The sequence below is a fragment of the Telmatherina bonti genome (assembly GCF_933228915.1).
Source record: "Telmatherina bonti genome assembly, chromosome: 19".
Taxonomy (NCBI): domain Eukaryota; kingdom Metazoa; phylum Chordata; class Actinopteri; order Atheriniformes; family Telmatherinidae; genus Telmatherina; species Telmatherina bonti.
In genome coordinates this window covers 27159637-27180504 of record NC_136617.1, presented here as the reverse complement: position 1 = coordinate 27180504, position 20868 = coordinate 27159637, and the positions used below count along the sequence as shown (strand labels likewise).

Here is a 20868-nt window from a genome sequence, read left to right as displayed (position 1 = left end):
AAAAAAGGAATTGTATTATCTTTCACCTGGGCCCTGGATGAACACAGAGCTGCTTTTAAGACCAGTCAGGTGCAGTTGGATCATTTCTCAGGGCACACCTGATGGTCTCTCACGACACACTAGTGTGCCACGGCACAGTGGTTGAAAACACTGACCCAAGGTACAGGACCATCCAGGTCCCAGGCCTCTGGAAGAGGACTTAAGCCCAGCCACCCACATCACCCACCCAAGAGAGAGGGTTGAGTAAGGGTGGAGCTTTAGAAAGTGTTAATGCTGTTTAAAATATACAAAAAATTGTTGTTTCAGAGATACAAAGTTTTATTTTAAAAAGCAATAACTATTCAGTGAAACTGAAAATGACTTTGTTTACTTTGAAAGGGCTTGCTTATCATCATCCGGTGTAGTTTTGTGCATTTCGACTCAGCCCCGCCAGAGGAGGAGGGCAATCCCTGCTTTTATTTTTCTTTCCAGACGACCGCAGTTAAGCACAAAAACAAACTTGGATCAGACGAGCTTTGGGACATTTCTCGTGCTTTCTTGCTTCGTCTGAAGTGGGACAGCTAAAAGCGCGTGCTTGAACAGATTCTCTTGACTTTATTTTGTTTCACTGTTGACACAAAAGGGAAGGGCTGTGCTGAGAAAAAAAAAGAACAATTGAAAATCAAGTTCGGCGTCAGAGTGCGCACTTTACGCACAAGGCGCACCGTGAAACTGAGATGCAGGATCATCTCGACGGTACTGTCGAACAGAAATTGGGCTTCATTTGCTTCGTTGCTGTCGTCTCTTCTGAAGTGGCTGAAATCATGTGTCGGGGCTAAGACAACAAAAACAAAGACAACAAGAACAAAACTTTTAAGTGCATAGAAAAGCTAGAGGAGGTAACCCTGACGCAGCATGGGAGCCAAACAGAGCAGCACGGCGTTTGACGGCAGAACTCGGGCATATTCCAGCTCCGACCTCCCATCTGGAAACTCCAGCAGAGCGGAAAGGATCGCGGGGTTCAGGTACACCAATGGCCCCGACGGCCCCCGGATCCGAATCACGAGTGGAGCACCGAGCAACTCCGGACTAAGTATCCCGGCCGGCGGGAGGTCAGGGTCACACAATCGGAGCCTCGATGGCACAGATGGCGATGAGGACCAGCTACCCCCCGAGGGCCACAGGCTACTTATAGGGTCCTTACCAGCTCACCTGTCCCCTCGCCTGTTGGGAGGTAAGATTATAAGGCATAAGTTGTCAAATTAGAACAGTAAACACATCAAGTCTCATCAATGATCAGTGAAACGTTGTATGTTTTTTAAAATTTTATCTCCTGATTCCTTATCGCTCCTTTGTCAGTGTTGCGCAGAGTTTTAATCCCAATTAGGTTTAGTAATACTTACAGTATGGTCATTGTTCTCAGCACCAAGTGTATAATCCTTATCTCTTTTATGTCTCTTTTAATCTCACATGGCATCGTGGTAATATTATTTATTGGTTCCTCATTACTTCAGACAAATCACATTACTTTTAATACTTTTTTCTCCAGTTTTCATAATAAAACATACGCTGTTGCATTTGGAGTCAGAGCTGTTGAGCACTTTTCCATTTGACATGTGATACCTGGCATATGGTAATACATGTCTGATGACTGAGGCCTTTGTTTCGCACTTCTGCGCATTTATTGCAGCCACAGGTGGCTCTGCTGCGCTGCGCTGCCCTTTGTCTTCCTTCTGCTTCTCCTCTGTTTTGCAAAGCGGGCCTGTTTTTCGCTCTGGCTGGGAGGGAAGAGTGCGCTATGTAGGTCAACAGATAAGAGCTTCCTGCTGGTTACACATTGCCTGACAGACGCACACGCAACCGCATACACACACACACACACACACACACACACACACACACACACACACACACACACACACACACACACAAACTTCCTGAATTTGCAAGTGTAGCTGTTGCTTAAACTGGTGGTTCATCTCCAGATCCAGACCACAACAAAAACCTGAGTCAGACCAGCACAACAGGAGCGTTAAAACCGTTGAAGCATTGCGAGTTTGCTGAGAAACTCAGGTGTCCAGAAATTGTCCTTGACACCTCATTTCACAACGTCATCTATTGAGAAAAAAAAAAAAAAATCCCAACTGGATTTCTTTTTCCGCCCTCCTTCTGATTACTGGCATAGGTAGTGAGGAAGTCTAATCACTGATAATCTCATCAATAACCTTTGCTCATGGGAGCCTTGTGACTGACACTGCAGGCCTCGCATTGTGTCTGCAGACTTCCTCAACCTCCTTAACAAACATATGACACATGCATGGAATACACAGCAACCAGTGATAACTTCCACCTACATGTATGATATTTATTTTTTCCTCCTTTCTTTTCCTTGGCTGAGGTGTTCCAACATTCAACAAGTGGTCGGCTTATCTCAGGTCAAGTAGCTATTGACCTAATAATCTTTGTGCAGCACAGAAGATGCACAGGGAAGCTTTCAGTGTGGGAATGTGTGGATCAGTCGTGAATAATTAACTTAATTTGGATACATGAAACGTACTATCCCTGCTTAACTTGCTGTTTTCAGGTAGTTTGCATTAAACAAGGACATCTGTAATTTGTTTGAGGTAAGCAGATGGTTGCAGATCACTGAGAGCTGCAAGGCACATGCAGGGTCACGTAGCGCTGCATAAGATCAAGCTCAAGCTAAAAGCCGCATGGCCTCATCGGGGTTCTCATGGATTTTTATTTTTGTCTGTTTTGTTTTCTTCCCAGGGTTCCACTGTCCCGTTTGCTCCAAGTTTATGGCAGCGGATGAAATAGAGAAGCACCTGCTCGTGTGTTTCAGCAAAACGCGCCTCACCTACAACAGTAAGATTGCAGGGGGTGAAAATGCAAGATGGGAACTGAAATTTCTCACCGTCTTTGGGGCTATTACTATTATTATTGTTATTGTTATTTATTGTTTCATTGATCTAAAAAAGAAGTTAGATTGTCGCACAAAAATAAAAAGGCAATAAATGGCTAACGTAATCACATGGTCCGTATTGCAATGAGCTGAAGAAGCCTCTGACTGAAGACACTTGGTTGTTTATTCAGTTTGTTGTGTAAAGGGTGGGAGGCAGGGGTGTCTGAAGTCAGTCCTCAATGGCCGTTGTCCTGCAGGTCTTGGATGTTTTCTACTGCAGCACACCTGAGCAGATTAATGGGTCAACTTGCTTGGGCAGAACTTAACAACAAGCTTTTAGGGAGAGCCATTTGAAATTAAATCAGGTGCGCTGAAGCAGGGAGACATCTAAAACCTGTAAAAGAAAAAATTTGGCTATAGCCCTGCAGGACTGGAGCTGAACAGCCCTGATCTAAGGCCATGGATAGCAACTGCTGCAGACCCCGCTGGCAACACTGCAAAAACTGAAATCTAAGTAAGATTAAAACTCTTAAAGTGAGTACACATATGCTCATTTCTTTTTAAAGGTAAGATAATTCTTAGTTTGTATGTCAGAGAACTCCTCTTGTTTTAAGAGTATTTTTACTTGTTTTGGAAGTCTTGACAAGCCAAATTTTCTTGTTCTGTTGGTGAAGAATTGACCTTATTTTAAGCAACATTTACCTAATTTTGTATTTTTTTTTCTTGTTTTTTAAGGCTGAGTTTTTGCAGTGAAGGAGCACATCTTACTGATGATAAATCTGCACATGGGCATTAAGAATGTTGTAGAAGGCCAAGAATGTCATAAAATAAAAATAAAAAATTCCTGAGGAATATTTGATGAAACTATGAAATGATCTTTAGCACGGACGCTGCATCCAGCTGGCACTGTTTTTTGTTTTCCTGCTTCAGAGTGACAAAGTTTTAGTTGCTCAAGATCCACTGGGACCTTTACAGACTTTAACAGATGGTGAAATAGTGAAATTTGCATCAGGTGGAACCACAAGGACACAGAAACTTTGAATTAGCCCTTTAATGTCAATCATACTTAGTTGCAGATGTGCCCAATGGCCACCTGCTGAATCATGTATATTCTTCATGTACTTTCTGCATCAGGACATCTTTTCAGTTGGCCACTTTCTACAGACTAATGTGTGCGGTGCATGCATCCAATAAAGAAAGCATAAGTTTAGGTGTTTGCAGGCATTTACAGACAGCCACAAGTTTACATTGTAAAGAAAATATTTCTACAATGCGCTTTGCTTTTGATGCACAATCACAGCTGCATTGAGTATAACATTTCCTTTAAAGTACCTACATGTTTTCATGAAAGACCGTTATTCTATTAGAAAAGGTAATAATGTACAAAACTGCTAATACCTGCAATGTGTCAGAAGTTTGACTCAAAATTTAAAAGTTTGACTCAAATGCATGTTTAGGATTTCATAAAATGACAAGAATGCATTTGCACCACAATGTGACACACCACAGCAGGAAATATCAAAGGAAAGTGTGTGATGCAGCTGCACATTTATGCAGTCATCCGTAGGCACATGGGCTGTGTATAAGCACCTGTGAAGCTCATGCACACACCTACGCGTGTGTACAGGAAATACAAACGGATCTTATTTTTGGAAACTGTCACAAACATAAAGTCACTGCACACTGTATATGGTAAAGACTTTTCAGGTTTCACATTGTTGTATGGATACAAACACGAGTAAATTCCACTTTCTGTTTAAGCGTTGAGTGTTTGCATGTTAACGCAAATGCACACATGCACAGCTTCCAGTTCGCACATACCCACAGCAGCATGCATGTTGCTGATAAATGTACGTATGTAGTTTGTGTGCCAGACAGTCCTACTTATCACATGCATGCAAACATGTACATCCTGTACAGTCATTGCTTTAAACTTTGTGAAAATTATTTTTATGTATAATTGGTTTGGTTTATCTTTTTTATTCCTGTTCATAAAATTAAATGAAATAACTTAAAAGAAGCAATAGTTACTTATTCTCCTCTAGTGCAGGCAGAAAGTTTTGTCCTAGCTTCTTTTGCAGGTAAATGCAAATGGTACACTCAAAATGATCACATGGTAACAGGTCAGCTTAAAGCTGGGGTAGGTAATGTTGCTCAGAGACTTTTTTTTATTACTCTGGGTGAAGTGGTTCCTCTTCCTGATAGTAGTCTGTACATTTTGTAATCATGAACAATAAGAAATATAGTTAGACCCCCTCAGTTTAAATCTGTAGAAACTCTGACCAATCAAAACCGAATTGAAGTTGTTCATTTCTTATATTTCGTAAGCTTCTTCACAGCTGGGAAAATGCAGGAAGGATTTCTTCAACCCGACTGTGTTTATTTGCTTCCTCCTGCTAAACAGGCGAGAAAGAGAAAATCAAAGGTGGAAAGTAGAAAAGCACTCGGAGAGCGCAAACCTGCGCCACGGCATTTAAAAAACTCTTGGATCAAGGATCACCACCAAAATTAAACCCGTTTTTTCCTTTTCATATTTCCAACAACTCCTGAAAATTTAATTAAAATCCGTCTTTAACTTTATGAGTTATCTTGAACACAATCATATAAATGTCGGTAAAAACCATAAATTGTATTTAAAGAGATGGACGGAGTCTGTGACGTCACCCGTAGGTTTCTGATGTGCTAAATTGTAGCTCGGTGGGCGGTTCCTACCATTGCCATGTTGGCAGCGTCATGCGTGTCGTCTCACCCTGAAAATACAAATATGGGCAAAGAGGTGGAGCTGAGAGGAGGGCCGTGAGTGTCATGGTGGATGATTGACATCGAGTGAACTTCGAGCTTTCTGTAGCTAAGAGCTAACCGAGCTAACCCGGAGATAATGGGAGCTAACCAGCTAACGGAGGTAAGCGGGCTTAAGCTAAGTCATGTTGTTAACCGGCTAAAAACCACGGTTGTTCTACGTTCTTCTTACTTGAAGCGGGAGATCGGGTACCTTGTCAATCAAATGAACACGCCCCCAAATATGCCAAACTTCGAGATTAAATTACTTTAAAACGGGCGAGTAAGAAAAGAAATTTACACCCCCCACAGTTGTCATGAAGGTAAACCTGACCTATTTAAACGAAAATGGATTTTTGAACCAGGCTGTAAACATGTTTTTTCTGCTGTGAAGTTGTTTTTTTTTTTTTTTTTTTTTAAACATGTCAGTCTACGGGGATTTGCTCTGTTTTGCAGCCCCTAGTGGATGAAGGGGGAACTGTAGTTTTATGCACTTCCGGATAGGCTTCACTTTTAACCGTCGGAGGTTGCCGCTTGGTAAAAACATAACCTCCTTTGCGGAGGTAAGAAAAAAGCCTTGGATCACGCAAGGAGAAAACCAGAGGGGGAGGAGCCAAGACAGGGTTCTACTTTCACATCTTGGTAGCTCCCCAACATTACCTACCCCAGCTTTAATCTAAGACACCTTTTCTTCTTTTAAACCATACTATCACATTATAATTGAAAAGTGAATCTACTTTCCACAGCTACCAGTCTGGTCGAGTCCTCTTGGAGATCGATTTCTCCATTCTTATCAGGACTCAGACGATAACAGGTATTCTAGTATCAAAGGTTAAACAGATGGTTGGGTGGGATTCAGTTGACTGAACATTTGATGTGTGAGGCAGCTCTTTGCTCATTTAGTTTCTGTCCATTTTGTCTTTCTCAGAGGACATCCTGTCCAGAGACTCTGGGGAATGTGCCATCTGTTTAGAAGAGCTGGAGCAGGGAGACACCATTGCCCGGCTGCCTTGTCTCTGTATCTACCACAAAGGGTAAATAACACTTCCAAAAAAATATGCAAAGAAGCTAAATTTACCAGGAGAGAAAGAAGTATATCAAACAATTTAGTTGCACACAGTTTGATGTAACACAAATATTGTCTAAAAGTTATTATAACTGTTATAAAGGAACTGCTTGATACCTTTATTCTTTTTTAGGCCTGTAGACTCATGTATACTTTCACCATGGCTTAACTGGACAGATTCTTCAGTTCATAAACAATGTGTCCAAATTTCATGAACCTTTGTTGAGAAGTGTTGCATTGGTGAAAGTACCCATTAAAAATTGTGGTGGCTATATCTTTCAGCTGAAGATGCAGGGCAGTAAATGTAGGATTTTTCTTAGTATCTCAGTTTATTAATAATAACTTTTTACCATGTTGCTAACGTCAACAAAAAGTTAACTTCACATTTATTCTAATAGTGTTATTCATGAGCCTTGTGCAGGTCTATGCAGGAAAATAAGGCAAATTCATTATTTTCACTACTAAATAAAGACCACATTATTGTTCATGCCTGTCTATTTTATACCCTGGCATAAATACATTCATAAAACTATTTAGACTCAGGATCGTATTTGTGCAAGGCTTTGAGCTATTTCTGTTTTGTTTGCAAAAACAAAACAATGAGGAAAACCATATGTTGTCCCTTGTATAAGTCCCGAAAATGTAACCCCCCCCCCCCCCCCCCCCCCCAAAAAAAAACCCAAAACAAAACAAAACAAAAAATATCAGAGATAGTAGACAAACAGTGGTATGCGTGCATTATATCTTACTTCTAACATTATTTTGAAAGTAAATCGAATGACTAAAAGTAAAGAGACTCCTACATATTGTCTGTAGTCAGAAATACTAGCATACTTTCATTAGCTAACAGCCAATGAGGGTATTTTATGCGTCCATTAGCATCCATTAGCTTAGCATAGCAACTGACACCAAGAGTTGGCTTGGCTCCCTCTCAAGGCAGCTGTTCAATCTAAACTGATATGTTGTTGATATGGTTTTGTTATGATATTTTTTTTCTCATTTTAATTTTTTTGTTACACTGCTGGTTCTTTCTGTTTTGTCCGCTAAAACAATGCTTGCAGCACCAATAACGACAGAAAAACCCCTTCAGTGGTACACCTAAACAAAGTCTTTCCTAGACCAGGGCAAAGAACTGCTTGTGTCAGGGCGGCAGGCTTAGGTTATAATAACCAACCAGATAGGCTAAAGTACAGTCAAGTCGCTGTAACCTTCTACTCAGCCATTAGCACCAATTCAGCATTTTTTTCTCAGTGTATAACTATTGAAGATATTTACATTTTATTTAAATATGTACATGTTTTTTTTAAGGTAACTGTTTATTTTATATATATTTAAATTTTGATGCATGATGAAAAAATATGCAAATGAAGCTACATCCTGAATAACAAAATATTTCTGTAACATTTACTGTTGTGAAGCATATTGAAGTAAGCACATTATGATTACATACAGGTTTATAATTTAATAAACCTAATTATAGTCTACTTGAATAGTTTTAGAAACTTTAATATATATATATATATATATATATATATATATATATATATATATATATTATATGTGTGTATATACACTACTCACAAAAAGTTAGGGATATTTGGCTTTCAGGTGAAATTTATGGAAAATGCAATATGTTCATGCTACAGTGATATAATATCATAAAAGTAAGAAATTTAAGTAGAAGGATGCACTACTGATTTCCTCATCTCAAAAAATTCATTCAACACAAAAGGCAACAACAATGGTAGTTACACCACAACAAAAAATTTGAACAATCTGAGTAGATCGGGCCTCTAGACAGGGAGCCTTTAAAGAAACAGGAAATCGATCAGTGATCTAGACAGGGGTATAATATAAACATATATATATATATATATATATATATATATATATATATATATATATATACACGTATATATATATTATACCCCTGTCTAGATCACTGATCGATTTCCTGTTTCTTTAAAGGCTCCCTGTCTAGAGGCCCGATCTACTCAGATTGATCAGCAAATTGCTCAGAAATGGCTGCATGTTGTTCAGTTGCACATTTTATTTCTAGTTTGCCAAATCTATGCTAACAGTTACAAGGACTAAATATAGATACCTGAGCCAGATGTCTACTCCAGCAACGCACCACAACAGCAGCTACCTATGTGCATTAGCATGCTAATGTTGAAACTGTCAACCACCTAACTAGCTGGTATTTCAGGCAGACGCATAATTTGTCAGGGAGAATAATCTTTTGTTGTGGACTTAAAGACACACTACAGAACTTTTGCCATTTTGCCCGTCACGTGTCCCCCATCGATGGCTAATTCAGCATCCATCTTGCATCCTACCTGACCTTTTTAGCTCTCTCCAGCCAGCAGAAGGCGATCTTATGATGACTCTCTTTTAATCTTCTTGTTTCTTTGCTGAATCATTGATGTTGCGTGTTCAAAACAGCCAGTACATTTTCTAGCGTGAAGTAAAACTCTGCTGCAATGTTACGTAGCGTTCCAGATGATAAAATTATATAGTGTGGTTTCTTGGCCTCGGGACGCTGCTGGGCAGCAGGGGCTCTAGAAATGCTCATGATAGATGTCCTTGTGTCATCGAGCAAGTCCAGAACACTGAGTTTTAAGGTCAAAAAGTTACATTTAACTTAATCAAAAATGTATTTACCTAAAAGTTAAAGTGTACTACAGAAAAAAATATAATTTCAGCTCAGTTTATAGCCTTCTCCGATCACAAGACACTAAAATCTTTCTGTTACTCCTTTTGTTCCTTTTTAGGTGCATAGATGAATGGTTTGAGGTGAATCGCTCGTGTCCGGAGCATCCTTCTGAGTAGGAGCTGTGAATGTGTTGTTTCTTTCTGAAACTGAGGCAAATGTTTCAGTCTGCAGTACATCACTGGGGCTGACTGTGTGCCCTGGCCTAATCCCAACACTGCCTGTTCCAGTTGAGCATCAGCGTTCCTCAGGGATTACAAGACATTGTGATGGACAACTTTTTTTCATACTGCCTCATGGGACAGTGACGGACATTGGACATGTTTCTCTGTGTGATATGATGTTCATATAACCACTGGTGGAGTCATTTTGACTCCAGAATATATGTGAATGTTTCTTGTGCCACCCACTGGCCTAAAATAGGTGCATACAACCTGGAGTCTGATCCAAACAGTTATGGTAAACTGCAAGTGGTTTTATAACAGAGGACTTTCCCAACATGGTGGAAAGAGAATAAGGCCAATCGACCACTGAGAGACTTGATTAGAAGGCTGATGTTGTGCAATATGAAAAACAGCCAAACAGAATTTAAAAAGCAAAACCTATATCAGCTTTAAGGGATGATTGCAGTGTTGATGGTAGTCAGGGAATAGATCTTAATTTTATTCTCAACTATCAGTAATGTTTGTGAAACAATCATGTTGTCCAAAACTAAATTGTCTAACATTAGAAAGTCTGACTTTGTTGATCATTTGGCCATTTAGTACCACAGTAATGTGATTGTTTAGTTTAGTGGTGAATTTAAATAAAGGTTAAGACATATCTAAAGATGATTCATACTCTTTCTAAGGAGTGCCATAATGTGCTGCTATGTCTTCGACTGGAAAGTTTTCCTATAACCTTTGACCCTTAATGTTCATCATTCTTTATTTGTACTGTAATGAATTGCACAATAATAAATGTTTTATTTGTGTCGTTTTCCTGTATAAGAACTGTTCTGTCATTCTTTGGAACTCCACGCTAATTAAAATAACCTTCCCCAGTTTAGAAAGTAGTAGGAGTCTGATATGTACAAATAAGAGGAGTGTGAAGTGTCGAATGTGCACTGACAAAAATAATTTATTTGTTTGATTCCTCAACCCTAGCTTGTTTCTGTCAGAAAAGAAGTCTTCAGCTATATATGTACACACACACACATACATACATATATATATATATATATATATATATATATATATATATATATATATATATATATATATATATATATATATATATATATATAAATAAGATTACAGGCACAAAAATGTTGAAGTGTAATTAACATTACAGCATTATCAGCATGCTTCTATTACAGTGTTATTGCTTTAAAAAACCTGGCAAAAAACAAACAAATTGAAAAAATTGAAGTAATGTTTTACTAAAAGTTAAGTGTCAAGTATTATTTCTTTAATTAATAAAAACTGAGCAGTCAGAGGACATATAAGCTTTCTTGTTACTGCCTGTAGTGATGAAACATGCAAATTATAGTTGGTACTTTCCAACTAGCAAACAGGAAAACCTGTGTGCAGTAAAGGATAACATTTAAATAGGAAGTATTTCTGTTTGGGAATCATGTGCTTTTAGTTTCATATTATATATAAAGATGGTTCTTATTTCCTTTATGAACCGAAACAAAAAAAACTTATTTATTGTTCAACTTATGCACTCTTATCTATTTGCAGAGGAACTTTTGAAAAATCTTAAGACATACAGTATAATAATTGCTTAATCATCAGTGTAATCTTTATTCTAAAAACATAAATTTTGGACTCAACAAACGAATAAATGGACACCACAGCAAGTGATGATTTATTTGGAGGGTCTGCCAAAGAGAATATCTAAAATGGTAAATATTATTTTTGTTATGGGAAAGTATTATATACATAAAAATAAGTGGAATAACAGTAAACCCAGCATAAACAGTTTTAAAATTAAAGTTAAAAACTACATAACATCCCTGAAAGTATTAGTGGAGGAAAATCAGTCAATACTTGAGTTAAACAAAACAATGTCGGAGTCTCTTGTCTTTTAAGTTCAGATCCTATGTCCTTGAACACGCTTAATTATTTTGTTCAAAATAACCCCTGAACAAAATTCTATATATTTTTAATTCTGTTGTTTTAAGAATTTAAAAACAATATAATAATGTCTTAAATACAAACAATTGCTTTTTTTTTGTTTTCCTCAATTGAGTTCTTTTGTAAATTGTTGCAATGTCATTCACTGTGAACTGTAATACATATTGTGAGTTGAAATAAAGCATTAAACAAAAGAAATAAATAACTAAATGGACGCATAAACGTGACGTAATGACGTTGCGTCTACTCTGTCGCTCGGTTGATGACGTTGTTCCCATTGTTACTTCGGTTTTGCGAGCGGTTCTATACAAGGAAATATTCAACAAAGTTTACTAAATAAAGTAAAAGCGCGGGTCATTATCACCACGGGGAATATTTACTTTGCAACATAGGTATGTGTTTATGAATATTTCGCTTTTTTGTTCAGGTTTAATTTACTTCCCTTCCAGAATTTTCCTCGGCTAATGTTACTAAGATGAACTCCTTGCATCATGTGGCCGACCGTGTTTACATTATTTACCAGAGTTTTAACTTATTATGATCTCTAGCGGTGTTTATGATATTCTAACATGTTTATTTTCTCAGGTGAGGAATAACTAACTTTGGGTCAAGATGTCGTACATGCTACCACATCTCCACAATGGTTGGCAGGTAGATCAAGCCATTCTATCCGAGGAGGACCGAGTCCTTGTTATCCGCTTCGGACACGACTGGGATCCTACCTGCATGAAAATGGATGAAGTACTATACAGCATTGCAGAAAAGGTTTGATTTTTATATTTTCTGCATAATAAACCATTTGGCAGGTGATGTTTGTTTGTTGGTAATAATCCACGGTCTGTTGTGGAACATTACCTGCATGTCTGCTGTTGTGTCAGTATCTTCAAATGAACATTAACCATTTGATCAAAATCAACATCAAGTACACTATTATTGTACCAAAGTCACTTGTCGTTCAGTCTTGCTCCATTGTGTTGTTTTGTAGGCCTGTCACGGTCACAAATTTTACAATGCGATTAATTGTCTCAGAAATTATTGCGATAGACGATAACATTGCGTTAACCAATTATTGTTGTCATCTTGAGACCATTTTGAACTAAAATAACAATAATGCCATAATACTACAAGTACACTCTTTCAAAGATCAACATACTTTAATTTCTAAAGAACATTTAGCTCAATGTGCAGACTAGTTTTTTGGTGATCCAGTCGCCAGTCTGCTGAAACAGATCAGGATTTATCCCAAGGTTTTGGCAACGTGTTTATCTGGAACATACAGCTGTGCTCATATGTATTCATCCCCTTTCATTAAAGAAAAGGCAGATTTACAACAGTCACTCAAATAACTGGAGACTTAAAAAAGGGAACAATAACTAAAAATTTCCAAAAATATAATTTAGTAATATAAGACACTGTTTTTTCATTTAATTGAGTTGAAGAAAGGAAAAACAAACAAACAAATAAGTGTGTCCTGGACAAATTAGAGCACTTTTCTGTTGAACAGTGGGACAAAATACCTGTCAACAGGTGCAGAAGTCTGACTGAGAGGAACAGAAAACACCTGACTGTAGCGGAAACATTAAAGGATTATTCAACAAAATATTTATGAGTGCTGTAATATGTAATAAATGATCTTATTTGTTTGCTTTTTTAAAAAAAATATTTCTATTGAACCAGAATTAGAAAATAATGTGATGATTTTCATAAAATTTTATTTATTATTACTTTAGTCAATTTCAGCTTATTTTACAGGCAGCTGTTTTTTTCCTTTTTTAATGAAAGGGTATGAATAAATATGAGCACAACTGAATGGTCTCTAAACACAATGTAACACAGTTACATTGTCTATGGTCAAGCTCATATGAGGAGACATGTTTGGACTTGACCAGAGGTGGATTGGTAAAATTGAATGTCTTTGATATGTCATTTTTCATGTCATTGTAAAGTTGTGGAATTGGAATACCAGCTGTGAAATGTTTGCAACATTATTCAAAATGTTGCCTTTTTAACAACATTAAAGGACAGCATCACTTCACCAACCACGCTGTCTGAGTGCACGCCATGTTGCACTGTCCTGGTTGTATTTAATCTGTCGGATAAAGCCCCCCAATGATCATGGACTGTCAGGAAGAACTAACCTGTTTTTTATGGTCTTTGTTTCCCAGCTGGGAAAACTGAAGTAGATGATTGTGTTTTAAGTGCAAATAAAACCCTGTGGTATTGCTGTGTTTAGTTAATATTGTCTGAGAATAAATGCGGCACTCAAGAAAAGCGACAAAAGAAAGACAAATGAAAATTATTGCGTCCTTCAAAGTTATTGCACGCATTCTTTATTATTGTGCGATTAATTGACTTATTGCTTATTGCCTATTGTATGGCAGTTCCCCTAAATCCCAGCTAAGGCCACTAACTCAAATGAATAAAATATAGTATGGTACTAATTGTATTTATACAACTTCATTTTTATATAGTTTCTTTCAGATTGAAAATACCCATCTATTACTTATTTACATTTCAACTTTATCTATATGCCTGAATGGTGTCCTTGTGTTTGCCCCAACCTGAGTGAATGCAGTGGGTTTTGTCAGGAAGAGCCTTTATTTTAAAATCTATAACAATTCAAATATCTGAATCAGATATTGGATTAGCTGGAGGCAGATGATTCACTGTGGCAAACCCCTAAAGGCATCAGACAAATAAAAATACGTTTACCTGCAAGATAAAAATGTCTTTTTTTTTTTGCACCTCTACATCTCCAAAGCATGTTTAGACAGAAACGATTAGTCATAGAGTGATATTGCTACAGGAAGGAACAATTACATGCTGAATCATGTCTACAACAGCATGTGAGTTAGTTGTGAGATAATAATGAACTTTTGATGGATATAATAATGTCACAGCAGTTGTTTCTAAGGCAACAAAGTGGTTTTTATGCTGAAACATTTGGCCTGTATAAGATATCCAAAGAAATTACTGCAAGTGAAAAGTGCATATTATTAAGTTTCTTTAAAAAAAGAAAAAACTCTTGTGTAAGATACAGACATAGACGAAGTGATACAGATGTTGATTAATTGCATAATACATGAATAGGCTATGGTAGATATGCTGTAAAACATAATGGAAATTAGGAATGAAAACCCTGTAACCCTTATAGGGACACAGATAACCGATCAGTTATTTTTCACAGTTATCTGCACTCACAGACAGCTGCAATGAAAATATTGATGACTGCAATATTAGCAGATAAGTACAGGCTACGCACTCTTTCATCTGGAAATCTGTGAAAATTACTGTGTTTTGACGTGAGTCTCTGTAGAAAGTCACATGGATTTCATTTGTTAGAGGAAAGGAAAGATGATTTATTTTCAGGAGAGTGTATATTATCATTTCCTCATTTAAAATGTGCACATGGCGCTTTTAAAGGGAGGTTTTCCCAACGTGCTGAATGACAGCTGTTTAAATAACATGTTAAAACTCCTTTGTTTTTTTTTTTATTTTCTTGTTCAATTCTTGTTTTTTTTAAAACCATAATAAGATTGTGTGCACCTGTATATTTACAGGTAAAGAATTTTGCTGTGATCTACCTTGTGGACATCACAGAAGTGCCAGATTTCAACAAGATGTACGAGTTATACGACCCCTGCACAGTCATGTTCTTCTTTAGGTAAGAATGTGTGTCAGCACGGCACATTATTGGGTTGAATTCCTTTAAAATAAAGTCGATTTTATTTAAGTACTACACAAGTTGTTTCCAGGTTCTTTAAAAAAAAAAAAAACTAAACTTTTTTTGATGAATGGTGTTGTTGAGATAATAAAAGAAAAAGAACCTTAACAGAAGGGAGGTTTTTTATCGGGCATCACAAGATGATGTTTTGTATTTTTCTTTTTTTTTCTTTTGCAGGAACAAACACATCATGATTGATTTGGGAACTGGTAACAACAACAAGATCAACTGGCCAATGGAGGACAAGCAGGAGATGATAGACATTATTGAAACGGTGTATCGAGGTGCAAGAAAAGGAAGAGGTCTGGTGGTGTCCCCCAAGGATTATTCTACAAAATACAGATATTGATTTCCCTCATTTTCTTCTTTTTTTTCTTCATTTTTTCTCCTGATATTTTAAAGACAACCCAGAGACTACAAATATCAGAACTAAGGAATATCTTTCACTATTTTTCTTTTGCCAGTGAAGGACGGTATTCTCATTTATGGTCTTGGTTGTGTTACTTTGTGTCATTTTCGTTTTGTGAGCAGAAGTGTTTTATTCTCTTTCATAAACATTATAATGTGAGAAAAATGCTTACATATTTCAAACAAGTGCTAAACCTGTCAGGCATCTTAAACAGATTTAAAAATAAATGATTTTCTACATACAGTTTCTGTTTATACTACAAAGTAGTCATTCAAATGGTTATTTAAATGAATAATAAAGAAAAACAAAATATTAAAAAGTATTGGTGATGGGTTTCATAAGTACAGGGAAGGACACTGTTGTGGTTTTTAAGCTTTGTTTCCATAAATGTTTTTGCCAAGGCAACTTCACCAAAAAGCAGAAGGCCATGTTTACATGTTGCTTAGACTTCAGCTGGGAAAGCAGGCATATATAACACAGTTTTTGTGATATATGAGGTAATTATGTTTAAAACTGAGAGCGAGTTAATGAAGTTCCTAAACTAGAGAAGCACTCGGAGAGTGCTTTTCTAGTTTTAGGGTAGGTTTTAGGAGAGCGCAAACCTCCGCCAAGGGCCAATGGCCCTACCTCACAAGGTTAAAGAACCTTTTAAGAAATTCCTGCATCCAAACGGTGATCTGGATTACCACCAAAATTAAAATCAGTTCTTACTTTTCACATTTCAAACTCCTAAAAATTTCATGAAATCCATCCATAATTTTTTAAGTTATCTTGAACACAAACAGATAAATGGCAGGTAAAACATAATTTTCTTGGTGGAGGTAATAAAACATCTCACAGTATAAATAGGGTTCATGTGTTTAGTTGTTTACACGTGAAAGAAGAACTCACGTTGTCAGGGTGAATTGTTAAGAAATGTCCAGTAGATGGCGCCAGAGTACCAGTCAGTCTAACAGGCTGTTATAATTGATGCATGATTTGGATTTTCTTTATTTAATGTTGTTCAGTTCAAATTAAATGTATCAGCTAAGTGTTAAAATGATTGATGAATGAATTAGAGTTGTGAAGTTCTGTATCATATGTTAGAAAAATAAGTAATGACTATATAAATATAACACAGATGTGTGGTATTTATAAGAGCTCTATTGGTGCTCAGTGGTGAAACCTTTTGTTTTATTTCCTGATTATTATTTTCACACTGCTGACAGACATTCAGATAATGAAACTGAATGTTTATCTGCTTGGTGTTCCGCAGGACAAAGTGGTGCTCCTGTTTGCTTGTTTTGATGCCCAGAGCTTTATAGCAACTACCACTTGGGTGAAATATACTCGTGCGAAGTGAGATGAACAGGAGACCTGATTTTACTGACATGTCTACTGTCCTCAGCAACTTTACCACATAGGAAGTAGGGTTTTAAAAATCAATTTCCTTTTTTATGTTTTCTTTTTTCTTCTCATAAATTTAAGAGTTAAAATGAATCCGTATGAAGTGTTTTATTTCAAACTTTCCTTACACTCACTTGATAAGATACACCTGCATTGTTGCTTGTTAACACAGAAGAATTAAAAATTAAAAAAATTGCCTAAATATGGTACCCGGTGGTTGACACATCCATGGGTCAGAAGTTACCTGACAGAAAGAAGTGTGTACGTTTGGACATGGAGAAATCAGAACTTAACAGTATTATATGTGGGGGACAATCATACAATCAGTTTTCATTTTATGAAAGAGATGCATTAGTTATTAGTAGGAAACTGTATAAAGAGCCTTTATTTTGCACAGTAAAATGATTGTAAATTCAATACTTAGTAGAATGTTACACTTTAAAAATCCAGTTTAAAGCCCATAAAATGGCAACAACCAAACAAGCTGCAAAAGAGAGTTTATATTTTAAAAGGATGAAAACATTTTAAAAAAAACAGTTTGCAGGACAAAACTGAGAGAACGGTGAAAGGGTCAAACTGTGGAATAATTTAAATAAGGAAATCAAACAAGTAGAAACTGGTGTTTTTTTTAAAGATAATTAAAAACTGTGCAATTAAGAAATATGAAGAACTGCTTTAGTTTGGTAGCATGTTTAACACCATTAAGCAAAGTTGTTGGATACCTTGCAGGACTTGAATAAATGCTGATTTTTTTTAACTTTTTTTTTTCTTTTTACAAATATTTATATTGAATATATGATAAATCTATGTAGATGTGATATAGGAGCAAATATAAGTTTGTCTACCATCTGTTCCTTTTCATTATTTTAGTTTATTTACTTTCTACTGATATGATTTAGTTTAATTGGCTTTTAATTTAGTCAGTTTGCTGAAAATAAAATAAATACATTTTAAAAAATAATTAAAATTGTTTCAAGGCAAAGAGGGATCCAATCCAGTGCTACAAGTGTACTCAATAAAGTTGTCACTAAGAGTTTATAATCATATAATAACAAATAAGTCTCAAAGGCTGACTCGTCTCCATGGTATTTACACAATATGAAAGCATCAAGTGTACTGCGTCCAACAGTTTTAACGACTGTAAAGTAGGCTAATCGACACAAGTATTGAATATTTCCCTGAGAACAGTCCTCAGCAGTGAAAGCGATGAACACTGGAATAAAACAGCACTCTGTGACAAACCAGTAAAGGTACAAAGCTGGAGTAAAATCTCCAGTGGAATGATGTTAATATTAATAGTCAGCTTCAGTTTTTTTTCATACTTTCTCCATCAGACGCCGCGAATCGGGAGGGAGACAGATCTATTAGTTAGGTGATTGATGAGGTGAGCAGACAAACTCTGTCCCTGTCAGTTTCACTTTTATTTAAAGAGAGGTCTTTACCGCTCGCCACCTTCACCTCTCCTGCACGAGACGAGTTGGGAGTCACTTTGGAAGTAACCTTTCATTTTCAGTGTGTGTGTTTCGCTGCTTTCCACTGCCTTGTGTCTGACTCGGCTGGCTGTGATAAGGTGCAGAAAGTGAAAACGAGCACATATACTCTGACCACACTTGGCTGCCCATGTGCAAACCACACAGTCTAAAGAAATAACTTTTCAGGGAATAAAAAGAAAAGAAAATCCCTTTTAGGTAAAAATTTTAAGCATATTTTTTATGTTTAAAATTTAAGAGCTGCAGGTAAATCCCGTCCTGATTGTTCTGGTCTGTGTATGTTGGCATATTTGCAGTTAAAAATAATTTCATCATATGTGTCTGAGTGTAGACAATGTTGAAAGCCTATATAACCCCCCTCCAGGCGTCCTTGGTGTCCTTTCCACTTACATTAACCTCTGGCATGGCTTTGTCTTTGTCTGGCCTGTCCCTGCAGGGTTCATGTACACTATTACTGTGTCACTGTCCTCATATGGAGCTCAGAGCCACAAGGTCGCTGCCATTGGTCCATTATAATGCACATTATCATGCATTGTTGTTCCCTATTACTGTTAATCATCTCAGCCTGTGGGGAGAAGAGGGGGTCTGGACAGCTGAGAGGTAGAAGGAAACCCCAGTCTAGACGTAATTGGAGACATGGGAGGATGCAGAGTGCATCACTGAGTGTGTTTCCGTGTGAAAACAGATGGAAGAGGAGCGGTTGTTTTTCTGTAGACTGTTTATGGATAATGCATGCTTACCTCTAAAGCTTCATTAATCCAGGATCTGTTTTCAGCTGATAGCGTTTGAATGGATGGTGGAGCAGACCACAAGGATGATCTGGGTGCCAAGGGGAAGACGTGCTGGCATCCTGCCATCCTCTCTATCTTGCTGTCCTCCCTATCTCTTGCTTCTCTGGTCTGTAGTCCATGTGGGCGCCCAGTACGAGGGGAGAGTGAGGGGAAGTTGCCAGTTTCTGGGACACCCCGCCCCCACAGTTCCCTCTATTGGCCCTGATATAAATACATTAAAAAATAATGCTTTGACCCTTTAAGTTTTTTCAGTAACATTTTTATTTGACATTAACATGAATCACGAGTCACATGTGTCATACTCCTTTAAAATGAGCTCTGTGTGAGCCATTTGCATCTTTTCTGAGGTAGTAGGTACAGAAAATAATGCGACAGTAAAGTCTTTCCTTTCTTAGTCAAACATTTTAAAGCAAAGAATGAAAGCACTCCAATGTTTCAAGTTGAAATGATAACGCTCTGCTTGGTGCCATAGTGTCGAGGTTTGCTCTTATAACTCATGAAATGAAAATACTTCTTTAATCCCGGAGGGAAATTTAAACGTTTTAGTATTTTTTTTCTTTTAAACAAAAACAATAATAACATTTGATGGCTGCAGGCAATGATGATCTTTTGTATCTTTCATGCTTGCATTGGACTTGAAGAAACCTCTCTCTGAACACACTTTCTTGTATTTTCATTGTGTTGAATAGAATAGAATAAACTTTATTGTCATTGCAACAAGTACAACGAAATTTAGAGTTCCATTTTAGTTGATGCCTCATTCATTAAATAAAACATAATTTAAAAAGTTAAAGATAAAAATGAAAAAAAAAAAAAAACAACGCAACGGTGCACCGTCTGCTGCCCCAGCTTAATCATCTATGATTGGCAGTATTTAAAATGATGACTGCCGTTTTCCCAACTTACCAGTTGTATAGAAGATGTGAAGATTCATGCATTATTTTCAGCAGCTTGTGCAACATTCTTGTCTGAACAATCAGCTCCAGTTGCTCCAGAGCTAATCCCAGCAGAAAATCTGCTTTTTTGATCAGTTTGATCGATCTTTTCCCGTCTCTGATGCTGCTGCCACAACAGAGGTTGCCAAGCTTATTAAGCTTGCAGGAAATATAAAGAAATATGTTAGGAATATTTATAGGAAATATAAACACCAGCTAGTCAGATGACAAACTTGTAGGAAATATGCAATATCTTGGTGCAGACAATAAATTATGTCAGCTTACTTAACAAGTATACTCTGCTTTGTCCCTTTATGTCGATGGCTTTAGTATAGCATTTCAGTCTTGTCTGTTACCCATCTTAACTCCAAGCCACTTCCCAGATAGCAAGAAAAAATTCGGCCAATTTGGCTCAAACGTCCCTCTATGTTCGGCCCAAACTTGATCTTGACTTATAGCGTTGACTAAATGCCTGCGTGGCTTTTGAAGTTCAGCCAAATGACCACTACATGTGGAAGTTACCATAATGTCCAGCCAGGCTTCTCGTGCCCACAGAATATTTGTTGTAAACC

The 20868-nt window shown here is 37.1% G+C and overlaps 2 protein-coding genes across 2 annotated transcripts; both read left to right on the top strand.

The window, feature by feature from the left end:
- The first annotated feature begins 493 nt into the window (after positions 1-493).
- Positions 494-10344, top strand: LOC306769750 (E3 ubiquitin-protein ligase znrf2-like). The gene is made up of 4 exons (XM_079258445.1): positions 494-1213; positions 2752-2847; positions 6591-6696; positions 9503-10344. Exons 1-4 carry the CDS (start codon positions 895-897, stop codon positions 9558-9560), a joined length of 579 nt encoding a protein of 192 aa, XP_079114571.1. The 5' UTR covers positions 494-894; the 3' UTR covers positions 9561-10344.
- Positions 10345-11824: 1480 nt separating this feature from the next.
- Positions 11825-15933, top strand: txnl4a (thioredoxin-like 4A). The gene is made up of 4 exons (XM_079258415.1): positions 11825-11953; positions 12147-12326; positions 15122-15225; positions 15463-15933. Exons 2-4 carry the CDS (start codon positions 12174-12176, stop codon positions 15632-15634), a joined length of 429 nt encoding a protein of 142 aa, XP_079114541.1. The 5' UTR covers positions 11825-11953; positions 12147-12173; the 3' UTR covers positions 15635-15933.
- The last annotated feature ends 4935 nt before the right edge of the window (positions 15934-20868 follow it).